Source organism: Octopus sinensis, linkage group LG5 (assembly GCF_006345805.1).
Source record: "Octopus sinensis linkage group LG5, ASM634580v1, whole genome shotgun sequence".
Classification (NCBI taxonomy): Eukaryota; Metazoa; Mollusca; class Cephalopoda; order Octopoda; family Octopodidae; genus Octopus; species Octopus sinensis.
The window spans coordinates 73,163,016-73,176,520 of NC_043001.1; the positions used below are offsets into that span (position 1 = coordinate 73,163,016).

At 37.1% G+C, this 13,505-nt stretch overlaps 1 protein-coding gene and 1 long non-coding RNA gene across 5 annotated transcripts in view; one reads left to right on the forward strand and one right to left on the reverse strand.

The window, feature by feature from the left end:
• The window catches only part of LOC115212413 (serine/threonine-protein kinase SIK3), a 325,311-nt gene that overhangs the window by 287,574 nt on the left and 24,232 nt on the right, over positions 1 to 13,505 (forward strand). For all 3 annotated transcript variants that reach the window (XM_036502737.1, XM_036502738.1, XM_036502739.1), the window contains exons 4-6: positions 4,707 to 4,868; positions 9,423 to 9,547; positions 11,276 to 11,399. In XM_036502737.1, the coding sequence (XP_036358630.1) occupies positions 4,707 to 4,868; positions 9,423 to 9,547; positions 11,276 to 11,399 (411 nt within the window). The remainder of the gene's footprint in view (positions 1 to 4,706; positions 4,869 to 9,422; positions 9,548 to 11,275; positions 11,400 to 13,505) is intronic.
• Positions 2,068 to 13,505, reverse strand: part of LOC118763341 — a 34,703-nt gene continuing 23,265 nt past the window's right edge. For both annotated transcript variants that reach the window (XR_004999094.1, XR_004999093.1), the window contains 2 exons: positions 8,406 to 8,409; positions 2,068 to 2,080 (listed from right to left, as the gene is read on the reverse strand). This is a non-coding gene — a long non-coding RNA (uncharacterized LOC118763341). The remainder of the gene's footprint in view (positions 2,081 to 8,405; positions 8,410 to 13,505) is intronic.

Below are 13,505 nucleotides of genomic sequence, written 5' to 3' on the forward strand. Positions count from 1 at the left end.
TTTTATTTTGGTCTGGGGTTTTAAGCAACTAATTTGGCTGAGTAAGTTGTCAGGTGAAACCTAAATGTCCCAGTCATAACAAATTTTACAATGAATTTGACTCTACTTTTTTGTTATCTCCCCACTCAATAGATGTTCTATTATTTTAAAAATTATCTAAGAATAATAACTTTAAATAAACATTGGCACGCACACACACACACACACACAAATATGTAGGCATATATATCTATATTCTTTTATTCATTTCAGTCATTAGACTACAGCCATACTGGAGCACTGCCTTTAGTTGAACAAATCAACTCCAGAACTTATTCTTTGTAAGCCTAGTACTTGTTCTATCAGTCTCTTTTGCTGAACTGCTAGGTTACAGGGACATAAACACACCATCGGTTGTCAAGCAATGGTGGGGGGACAAACACAGACACACAAACATACATACATACACACACACACACATATATATATATATATATATATATATATATATACGACAGGCTTCTTTTAGTTTCTGTCTACCAGATCCACTCACAAAGCTTTGGTAAGCCTGAGGCTATAGTAGAAGACACTTGCCCAAGTTGCCACATAGTAGGACTGAACTCGGAACCATGTGGTTGGAAAGCAAGCTACTTAACACACAGCCATTCCTGTGCCTATATATATTCATAGAGTGATAGCTGCGTGATAAGAAGCTTGCTCCCCAAACACGATTTCAGGTTCAGCCCCACTGCATTGCACCTTGGGTCTTCTACTCTAGCCTTGGGCCAACCAAAACTTTGTGAGTGGATTTGGTCGACAGAGACTAAAAGAAGTTCATTGTGTGTTTGTGTATATATATGTGTGTGTGTGTGTGTGTGTGTGTATCATTGTGCCTGTGTTTGCCCTCCCCCCACCACTTGATACTTGGTGTTGGTGAGTTTATGTCTCCTATAACTTAGCTGTTCAGCAAGAAGAGACCAATAGGCTTAACAAGAAATAAGTACTGGAGTTGATTCGTTTGACTAAAAGTTCTTCAAGGTGGTGCCGCAGCACGGCCATAGTCTAATGATTGAAACAAGTAAAACACGATAATTGTTACTTAATAATATTAAACTACCATGATCCATTTACTGAGGTAGCTGTTTTGTTTAAAAACCTTTTATCTGGATTTATAAACCTATCTATTGATATACTCAACATCATTTTAATGTCACCTACATTTCTGTATTTGTATGAGTCAGATGGAATTTGTTGAGGTAGATTTTTTCCATGGTCAGATGCCCATTCTGTCTTCAGCTTGCACCTCTTTCCAAGCAAGGTAACATTTTTGCCTGTAGCCAGACATGTTTTCATAGATTGGAAACGAGCATCAGTGCTTGTGAGAGCTGATGCTCATTAATAAATATATCACTATGTCAAGGCAAGGAGACAGCTGTCTATTTGAACATGCACATACATATACATAAAAAGCATCCAGTCCACACTGTAAAGTGGTTGGCATCTGGAAAGGCATCCAGCTATAAAAATCAGGTCAAAACTAACCTCATCTGTGCTTGTGCTACGTAAAAAGCACTGAGTCCATTCTGCAGAGTGGTTGATGTTAGGAAGGGCATCCATCCATAAAAAAACCTTACCAAAACAGACACAATTGCATAGGGTAATTTTTCTACCTGGCCAGCTCCTATGAACTATCCTACCATGCATGCATAGGAGATGGATGATAAACAAGGCATAAATATAAGACAAGGCATCAATGATGGTCATTACATATTTCCTTATTATAATATATTTCACTTAGATCTGTTTTCAGTAGTCATTATAGATTTGTTATTGATTGGTTTACTGAATCAGTCCATTGATCAGTTGAGAAAAGTTATATATATATATATTATGTAGATAGGGTTTTAATTCAAGCTGTGTCTCCTTGAAGCATATTTGCTTATTCTAGTACTCCAAAATTTTATGTAGGTGTTATATTTGCGTGAGGTATGCATAAGAGTTGAAAAATACTAGAAGATATTTTTTGCAGAGTAATTACATATTGAAACAGGAGATTGGAAAAAAATTTTGGTATTATCTATATTACCAAATTTTTTCCAATCTCCTGTTTATGTACATGTATGCGTGTGTGTATATATCATCATCGTTTAACATCCATTTTACATGCTGGCATTGGTTGGACAGTTCGACTGGGGTCTGGGAAGCCAGGAGACTGCACCAGGCTACAGTCTGATCTGGCAGTGTTTCTACAGCTGGTTACCCTTCTTAACGTCAACCACTCTGAGAGTGTAGTGGGTGCTTTTTTACGTGCCACTGGCACAGGGGCCAGAAGGGGCTGGCATCAACCACGATCAGATGGTGCTTTTTATATGCCACCAGCACAGAAGCCAGTCAAAGCAGCACTGGCATGAGCCACATTCAGATGGTGCTTTTTACATGCCACCAGCAGGAGGAGTATTACTACAATTTCCATTTGAATGTGATTTGCTTTGATTTTGATGTACTTAACTCAGTAGGTCTCCTTAAGCATGGCATGTCACCCTACTATCCAAGGAACTTTTGAGAGGGCTGGTTATGCAACACTGGTGTGGGTTACAGTTGCGAGCTCACTTTATTTGCCAGGTCTTCTCAGTCACAGCATACTTCTAGAAGTCTCCGTCTTGTCATTGGCTCTGTGAGGCCCAACATTTGAAGGTCATGCTTTACCACCTCACCCCAAGTCTTCCTGGCTCTCCATCTACCCCGGATTCCTTCCACTGTTTAAGAGTGGCACTTCTTCACACAGCTCTCCTCGTCCATCCGTAGTACATGACCATACCAACGCAAATGTCTCTCTTCCACACCTCATTTGATGCTTCTTATGTCCAAGATTTCTCTCAGGGCGCTTACACTCTGTTGTGTGTGCACACTGACATTACACATCCAGCAGATCATGCTAGCTTCATTTCTTTCAAGCCTACGCATGTCTTCAGCAGTCACAACCCACGTTTCACTGCTGTGAAGCATGGCAGTTTGCACACATGCATTGTACAATCTACCTTTCACTCTGAGTGAGAGGTCATTTGTCACCAGTAGGGGTAGAAGCTTTCTGAAATTTGCCCAGGCTATTCTTATTCTAGTGGTAACACTCTCTGAGTATCCACCCCCACTACAGACTTGGTCACCTAGATAGCGGAAGCTATCAACTACTTCTAGTTTCTCCCCGCTGGCATGTGATGGAATCTGTTTTCTGAGCATCTGTGATGTTTATTGCCCCTGTGCATCTACAGCACATGAAAACTATCTTCCCAGTTAATCTTCCTTTATGTATATATATGCACACACACACACACACACACACTTATGTGACTGGTTTCTTTCAGTTTCCTTCTACAAAATCCACTCACAAGGCTTTGATCATCTCAGGGCTATAGTAGAAGATACTTTCCTAAGGTGTCATGCAGTGAGACTGATCCTGAAACCATGTGATTGGGAAGCAAACTTCTTAACCACACAGTCACACCTGTGCATGCACACACACGCACAATCATTTACTTGTGTATATATAATATGCATATTTAATGGTTTGTCAATGTATATTTTCATGTGTTTCATATAAGTATAACTGTACTAGTGTATGCACATGTGTTTATGTTTGATAGCTTTCATGTTGTCATCATCATCATCATCGCCACCACCGTCACCTTGTAACTCTTCTATGCTTGCTTGGGTTGGATCTACATTCTCCATCACAATGCTTCACTGATTCGTTGCACTCCTTTGTCATCCTTTCAGCCTGTTAAGATCTACCTTCACCACTTCTACCCACTTCTTCCTCTTCCATATGATCTTTCCACTTCATTCATTCAACACTTCTTCCTTCATCTGTCATTATCCATAAGTATCGCATATCTATAAACAGCAAAGTCTTCCTACTTGCACACTGTTTTTTCATTCCTCTTACGCCCATTCATTTCTATGCATGTGTGTGTATATAATTACATTTACACATAACTTAGCTGTTGCTTGCAAGTGCGTATGACCTGGCAGCTTATAACACATTTTGTCCTATTGTTTTAGGTTCCTATATAGCGGCAAGGAGACAACATTGACACCCTCTTGGCCCTTCCACCCTTGAACCTGTGGAATATGATAGTTATGACAGCTGGAAGGAGAAAAGGTTACACTGGCACTCAGCTGGTACTCATTTACAAACTGTGTAGATTGGAGCAATGTCAGATGGAGTGCTTTGCTCTTCGTCTAACACTCTTCTCAGTCCAGGAATTGAACTCATGGTTTTATTTATAATCATGAATCTAACACCTTGGAATTATACAAAGAAGCAAAGAAGATTAATTTGACACCTACAGAAGGATGAAGCACAAATTCATGAATATTATATTTATGTGCACCCATTCATGAAATAATGCACAAGCACATGAATACATTAATGCTGAAGTATGTGTGTGTGTGTGTGTGTACAAACACATGCTCTACATAGAAGAGTAGAACTGAGGTAGACCTCTATTTTGGGGGATATTTTCTGATAATGAGATTGATACACACACACACCTTTTGAAAGTTCAAAATTGTCATGTATTATTATCAACACATATCCTATGCTGCACTTTTGTACACTATTGTACAAATGACACAAGCTAAATGTCATGCATTGTTGTGTATTAAACTGCAATATTATAGACAGGTCCCTGTATTTATTGTTTTATTATTTCTGTTTATTGATACAGATCACCTGGTGGCTCATGGTCGAATGAACGAGAAAGAAGCACGTAAGAAGTTTAAACAAATAGTAGCCGCAGTGTCCTACTGTCATAAACATCATGTGGTACATCGGGATTTAAAAGCTGAAAATCTACTTTTGGATGCTAACCTAAATATCAAAATCGCTGGTAGGTTTTTCAGTTTGTTTGCTCGGTTTCGCCAGTATTTTAGCCTAATGTTTGTTCAGCTGGACGTTCTGTCTTGTTTCACTCACAAATATCTCATTACTTTTCCTTTGAGCAACATCAAACAGCAGAGATAAGCTTTGTTATATCATCTAATGTTCATTAATGGTTAAATCTATTTAAATTATTGACTTTACTTGTGATGTAATTGTCACAACACTGAGAATAATTCTGTTCTTAATCCTGGGGATCCTCTTTTGACCTTGTAGCAATGTATTTGTTGTCATTGTTGTTGTTGTTGTTAACTCAGTCATATGATACATGACATTCTGTACAATAGAGCCATGACTCTCGGCCTTTGACCTACCACATACCACATCTACAATACTCTGCAAATGTGTCTGTATGTCCTTGTTACATACTTGCACACAGCCGTAAAACTTCATTTAGTAATAGAAGCTAGTCCAGATTTTTTTTCTTCTTTAAGTCAGAAGGGAATGCAATGTCCAGAGATACCTTTCATAGGGTTTCTGAGATTTGTGGAAGGGAGGGAGGAAAGTACCTTCAAACCAGAGACCTAACTTGAATGCCTACAACTGAAAAGACTCCACTAAAGGTACATGAGGTGTCAGGTGGTAGTGTTAAAGTAGGTAATGGCCTAAGTAGACCAAAGTCAGATTTGATATCAGTCCATAAAAACTGGACCAAATACAAGGCATCCAGTCTGATGTTTTCGCAGTTCCACTGCGCCTATATCATTTTTACCACCAGGTATCAAGGAAGTCAGCAAACTAGCAAAATCAATAGTGACCTTACAGCATTTGTTACAGTTCTCTACATGCCAACCCTGCTGAACCCATCTTTACCTTGGACCTGTCCAAAGTTGAATAGTAGGATTGATTCTTCTCTTTCTCCTTAGGCTTGCACCAGTAATTTAAATGTTCACTCTTGTTACATCATATCATAGTGATTCTATTTGGGAATTGCATTAAGGGTACACATGTCTGTGGAATACTCAGCCACATATATTACCATTTTTCTGAGCAGGAATTTAGTTGGTTCAATAACTGAAAGTGCATTATCGAAACCACCAGAGAATCCATCTCTGTCCATTAGATAGCAATGGTTAGCTATTTTCTGACTACAGAGAATGATGTAAAATTAAGTGGAAGTTAAAAGTATCTAAGGCAATGAGGTCCATAAACTTTTTAATTAATTAGAATTACACTCATAATGAAGATAAAAATCATTAGCATCAATAATAAAGTATTGACATGAATGTTTAACAAATAGTTTCCCAACACATAATTACCAGGGGTGGGTAGTTTAAATTGAACTTACTCTTCTAATAAAATATATATAAAAGTTGTTTATTAAAATATAAATTTCTCTTTCTACCTGCTGTTGTGTTTATCAATCATCTGGTGTTAAATAAGTACTTGACTAGTCATTCTTCTGACTAAACTGGCTAGCAATGTAGAATAGTGGTTCTCTACTGAGACTTATATAAATTGTTATAAATTTCCTCCAAAATTATTATCAAACTTGCCTTTATTCAAAGATATTTCTCTCTCTTTCACCAACATGCTTTTACAATATTGATTTCTGTCACATTGGTTTTAAAAAGGAAGTATATTTGGTAGAGAGCAGGTAATTGTTATTTCCTATAAAAGACAGACAAGCTTGTAAAATATATTGAAAATATCTCATTTGATTTTATTATATTGAATGTTGTTAAAGCAGCTAACTCACCTGGATTAAATCTAGACTCTAATTCAACCAAAAGGAAAGGCAATTATTATAAATACCTGATGTTAGCATTGGAGTTAGTGAAACAGTATCTATATACAAATGTTTTTTTGTTTTGTTTTGTTTTTTTGTTCTCATCTATTTTTAATTATTTGAAGTTTTCCTGTAAGCAAAGAGCTGGTTTCTAACAAAGATACAAAGTTCCGTTGTTGGAATATAGATAACAAAAACAAATTTACATGTTGAACTTTGAGAAAAGTCTTGCATATTATTACCATTATGCTTACAGACTGAATTTGCAATGTGCATGTTAGCTGGTTGATTTCTTTTTCTGAAGACCCTAGATTTTCCATATTGTTACAAACATAACCAAGTATTTATGTATGTATCTATCTTTGTATTTGGCTTTAACTAGTGGCTCTGTGATGCTACTTTGAAGGTCATATTCTAAATATTCAACATTATTCAAGGAAACCAACTATACTAATACAATTAAAATATGATTACTGAAACATTTTGTTGTTCTTGTTTTAAATAGATTTTGATCATCTTTTCAAGGCCAATAAACAAAAGGTACCAATCCTGGGCCATGGATTGGTGGAACTGTGAGACCATTGGACCAGTTATATTGTAGTATTTGTTCCAGCTCTTTACATTCTGAGTTCAAATCCAACCATGGCCTTCATAGATTACAGACTTAATCAGTCTCTTAGTTTAAAACCACCACCTGGTATGTTGGATGCCTTTAGTGGAGTCCACTGTGCTGCAAGCATTCAGACCTGGTCTCTGGTTTGAGAATACCAGCCTCCCTCTCTTCAAACAACCTTGGAGACCCTATAAAGGATCATGAACCTTACATGACAAAACCCTCAACTAGAAGGGGAGAAGTAGTATTGAGGAGGTGCAGCTTTGTGTCACTTGAGAGATTAGAGGTATAGAAGGACAGAGATAGGTGTCTTGCTGTAGAGTAGATACATGGATACCCCAGTTGGAATAGAAAGGAGGGTGAGTCAGAAAGTAAGATAAAGAGAACAATAGTAGGAGAGATGATGAAGATATGTCTGGACATGCCCTCAAGTAACATTGGGGGGGGTGAGAATAGATGAAGTGATACAGAGGTTAGGACTGAGTGAGTGGGCAGGACTGAGGTGACTGCAGCAAATGATGGGGAGAAATATAGAGGGGGCTTGGAAGCAGGGGTTGCAGTAGATATGTTAGGGCATTGAGGGTGATAGCAAGTAAGCAAGGGTTAATGATGAAGAACAGTACAGAAAGGAGGTGATTGATGGAGACAGTAGGCAGAAGAAGATAATGAGAAATGGAAGTGGTTTGAGGTGGGGAAAGACAGGTAACTGAGAAAACCAGCGGATCTAGTACATACCTATTCTGCTCTCACGTGATGAATAAGTGATGGGTGTTAGGGGATGAAATGGGGGTGGGGAAAGGTTGACAAGGCAGACAGGATGGAAGTGGGAGTAGGGCAGAGCCCCTCACTGACAAGCATACCAAGGTGGTTTTAGGTTATTAGTTCTGCTGTGGTAGATGGGTCTTATTGAGTACAGCAAATCACCAGATATCTTGGTCCTTTAGCATCTCCTTCGTAAGTCTCAGTGTCTTGAGATCAGCCTTAAATACTTTATCCTATGTCTCCCTGGGTTTCCCTCTTCCACAAGTTCCATCCACTTTAAGTGATCACTTTTTTATGCAACTGTCCTTATCCATCCATATCACATGACAAACAAATGCAGTCTTCTCTCTTGCACACTGCATCTAATTCCTCTTATACCTAACTTTTCTCTCAATACAAGCACTCTGACATTGCACATCCAGCAAAGCATACCAGTTTCATGCCTTTCTAGTCTTCACATATCCTCTGCATTCAGGGCCAATGTCTCTCTACCATTTTGTATTGCTGTTCATACACAAGCATCATACAATCTCCCTTTCACTCAGAGAGAAAGAGAGAGAGACCTTTGGTTGCCAAACTTTCTCCATTGTACTTTTATTCTAACAATTAGACTTACAGTACATCCTCTTCCACTGCTAATTAGGTCATCTAGGTAGAAGAAATTATCCACTATCTCTAGAGAGCCTCTGGGGCATTTGAGAAAATCAATTTCTCATGTATCTGTAGACTTTATGGTTCCTGTACATCTTCCATATACAAACACTACTTTCTCTGTCAACCTTCCTATTATTCCACTGCACCTCTTGTGTGTCTATAGCTTTCATTGGGTACACTGAATGGAATTCCTGCCTATCACACTATGGCTGAATTTGTTTGTATTCTTCAAGAAGGAACATGACTTCGTAATTCATATGCTACAAATGACAATGCTACTTGGGACAAGACTTTAGAATTTAAATGGCAAAGTGTTGCAAAAAAGATGAGGAAGCGAATGAGATTCTGTTCTTTAAAATTAAAATCATTGTCTAAAAATACAATTTAACACTCCTGTCTGGAAGAGCATATATACTAACATACACATATTTACAGACATTCGCACATGTGTGCATACTTACACACACATACCCACATACATAAATGTGTGCGCGCACACACACACACGTTCTAACTTTTATATGCTATTCTTTTTTAAATCTTAATTAACAAATATATTGGTAAATTTTATTTGTTCATTATGCAGTATATTAGTACATTTTAAATTATTCATTAAGAAACTATAGAGTGTTTATTACACCATTGTTCTGCCATAATTACTTCTCAGTTTCTCAAATTCTTCAACTGCATATTTCTTTTTTATGTATTTATTTATTTTTACTGTTTTTTTTTTTTCTTTCCTTAAGATTTTGGTTTCAGCAATTACTTCAAGCCAGGATGTTTTTTGAAGACATGGTGTGGAAGTCCACCATATGCTGCTCCTGAGCTTTTTGAAGGGCGAGAATACGATGCACCCAAAGTAGATATCTGGGTATGTTGCAGATTTGCTTTCATTTCCTGTTTTGGGATGTTTTGTAAAATAAATTCAAGTGTATAAATGTAATTGAAAATTAACTCTTCGTTAATTCCAGTTATTTGTATGTTCTAACTTACTAGCCTGGTAAGGGACGGAATTAATGAAGTAAAGAAATATGCAACAGTGTGGAGGGAGCAGTGGTAACATCAGCCAAATGTCATTGTCTACTGTGTTAATGAGTTCATGGAGGAGGGGTAGAAGCTTGAAAGCATTCTTCTTTTATTCCTTCAGTCATTTGACTGCAGCCATGCTGGAGCACTGCCTTAAAGGGCTTTAGTCAAAGAAATCAACCCCAGAACTTATTCTTTGTAAGTCTAGTAATTATTCTATTGGTCTTTTTTGCCGAACCACTAATTTACAGAGACATAAACACACCAGCATTGGTTGGCAAGCAATTGCGGGAGGACAAACACATGGCCTTGTGGTTAAGAAGTTTGTTTCAGAACTGCATAGTTTAGGGTTCGTTACCACTGTATGGTACTATCTTCTTCTATGGCTGCTGGTTGAGCAATGCCCTATCAGTGAAATTGGTAGGTAGAACCTATACAGAAACCTGTCGTGGCTTCCCTTTGTTGTGATGTATGCATGCTAGTTAAAGACAGTCATCATCCATACAAATAGTGTCATTGTTTGTAATCAATTATGAGAACTGATCAAAACCATTGAGCTGTTTATTGTTTGAAGGACTGGGGAAAATATTTCCTTGCATTGACACAGGGAGAATTGGTAACTGAAAGAACATTCAGTACAGAAAATCTTCCTGCACAAATTTCCTCAAACCCAATACAGAAAAGGGGACATTAAAATGATGATGGTGTTGTTGTTGATAATGATAGTGCCAAGATTAGCAAAGCTTAGATGTATAACATGGTTTAGGGCACAACTTCACTGTTAGGGTGGGTGTGTGTGTGTGTTTCTTTATGTCTGTTACATGTCTCAGTATGTACAGATGCAAAAATGAGTCTATGGTGTGTGTGTGTGTGTGGTGTGTTTTTCTTTCCTCCTTTCTTCCCTTTTCTTTCTTTCTTTCTTTCGGCTTGATAAAATGTATCCACTATACTCTGAAAACTTGTTGGAATTAGGAAGTGCATCCAGCTGTAGGAACCAACCTAAAATAGAAGTTTTGCATGAGTTGTTTTTGTCTGATCTGTGTAGGAGTAATTAGCCATCCAGCCCATACCAACATGGAAAGTGGGTGTAAAACAATGAGGAGATCACAGCAATAAAATATATGCATGTATAATACATATATATATATATATATGTGTGTGTGTGTGTGTTTATTAATTATATTTATATATACATGCATATATACATACATATATGTGTATACACACACACACATACATATATATTCGCACACACACAATGCTATCAATGCAATCTAGTATAGCTCTCTCCTACAACCATTAACCTTTGCTTCTAATCAAAACGCTTTTAACTTTACAGTCACTGTGCCTCTTTATTCATTTGAAAATTTATGAAAATTTTTTTCTTTTGCTGTGATTTTGTCTAAATTCTTTGATATGGTTTTGTTCTCATTTTGTCATATTTTCTATCTAATATTTCTTTGGGGAATTTTTTCAAAAGCTCCACTTTAGTTTGTTTGTTTGTTTTTTTTTGTTTTTTTTTTTTGTCTGATTTATTTTAATATTTTCCTTCTTTTTTGTTTTCTTTTTGTAGAGTTTAGGCGTAGTTTTATATGTCCTTGTGTGTGGAGCTCTTCCCTTCGATGGGAGTACATTGCAGAGTTTACGGGCCCGAGTACTCAACGGCAAATTTAACATTCCATTTTTTATGTCAACTGGTAAATATGTTTAACATTTATTGCTCTCTTCTTCCTTCTATTTCTCTCTCTCTCTCTCTCTATTGAGAACGAACAATAGGCCTCAATTATGGCATGATGCAAGGTCTTGCTAAAAATATATACAATAAACAAACAAATGTCGACTTACATTCTACATCCATTTGTTCAAGAAACACATTCTTTGCATCTCACTTTTGAAACAATTACATCTTACTGAAGTTTTTTTTCTTTTTTTTTTCATCACCACATTTGAAAATAAAATCTTGCTGTCATTATTGCCGCCACTAAAATAAGTCCCTATCAAAATATTCTATTCAACTTTTTTACAAAAGTCCTACATACATATTTGTTATTTTTATTATATTTATTTATTTATTTCACATGAATAATGCTGTACCCCAAATATTTGGTACTGTCCCCACCACTACAATTCTATAACTGGCTCACCAGTCCTCAGTCAAACCATCCAACCCATGCCAGCATGGAAAGCAGACATTAAACAATGATGATGTGTGTGCGTGTGTATATAATGCTCAACTTGTCCAGTGGTTCTTAAACTGACAAGTGCCATTCCTCTCTCACCCAACCAAATATTACTGAAATTTGTGTTTCTGCGTTCACCCCCTCGTTTTTGTTTCTTAGCTAGAAGACAAAATATAGACTCTGTTCATCCAGGCACAGACATAGCTGTGTAGTTATGAAGCTTGTTTCCCAACCATATTGACTCAGGTTCAAGCCCACTATATGGCATCTAGGGCAAGTGTCTTCTACTATACCCTCATGCCAACCAAAGCCTTGTGAGTGGACATGGTATATCTATACATATATGCATATATATAGACATACACACATACACTCACACTTGTGGCTACTGTCACAATATAGGATTTTCTTTACTATCCAAAATAGAAGTACTTATTCCATTGTTTCTATAATGTTAGTACATTTACATGACGTTTGTTTTAAAGCTATTTGAGATCCAATCATTCAACTAGTTCTCTTTTTTCCCTCCATTTCTTGTAATTTTTCTAACAATTCATTTATATTAAAGTATTTTGCCCTTCAGAGCTGAAGTTGTTTTAATTTCTTCATTTTTGGTTCTAGAGAAATCAACTTTCTTGACATTCAAAACTCTATTATTCAGTTTTGAAATTATTCAACAAAATATAGAAAAAATTAATTCTAACTTTTAAGTTTGTGCAAAATATGACCTTTTTCATTGTTAAAGAAGTGATGTGTAAGTAAAATGAAATAAATATCATCATCATCATCATCACCATTGTTTAACATCTATTTTCCATGCTGGTATGGGTTGGACGGTTTGATAGGAGCTGACAAGCTGGAAAACTGTCTAGGTTCCAATTGTCTGTTTGGCATGGTTTCTATGGCTGGATGCCCTTCCTAATACCAACCACTTTGCAGAGTGTGCTGGGTGCTTTTATGTAGCACTGGCATTAGTGCATCCTACCTGGTACTGGCATGAGTGTATTTTATGTGGCACCAGCATGAGTGCATTTAAATGGCACCAGCAGCTGCAAATCAAAGAGCTCTCAGCCGAGAGTGCAGCAAATCGCCAGAGGTCTTGGTCTCTTTTCATCTCCTTCAGTGAAGCCCAGCCTCTGAAGATCCTTTATCACCATTTCATCCCATGTCTTCATCCATCTATCCCTTCCACAGGTTCCCTCCACAATTAGAGATCAGCATTTTATGTAGCTGTCCTCATCCAAGACAGAAATGAAAAAGTGATAGTGGCCCTGGATCTTGCCTTTTACTTGTTTTAGTTATTGGACTATAGCCATGTTGTGGCACTGCCTTGAAGGGCTTAACTGAACAATTAAACCAGAGTAGTTTATTTTTTTAAGCTTGATACTTAAATCTATTGTATCATTTTTAGCAAAGCACTAAGTTATGAGGATGTAAACAAACCAATACCAGTTGTCAAGCAGTTTTGAGATGGACATGTTCACATTTACCACCATCCTATATATATATATATATATATAATATGTAGATAGGGTAAAAATCCAAGCTGCCTCCTCTTAAAGCACATTTGTCTATTCCAGCACTCCAAAGTCGTATGTAGATGTTATATATGTATGAGGTATT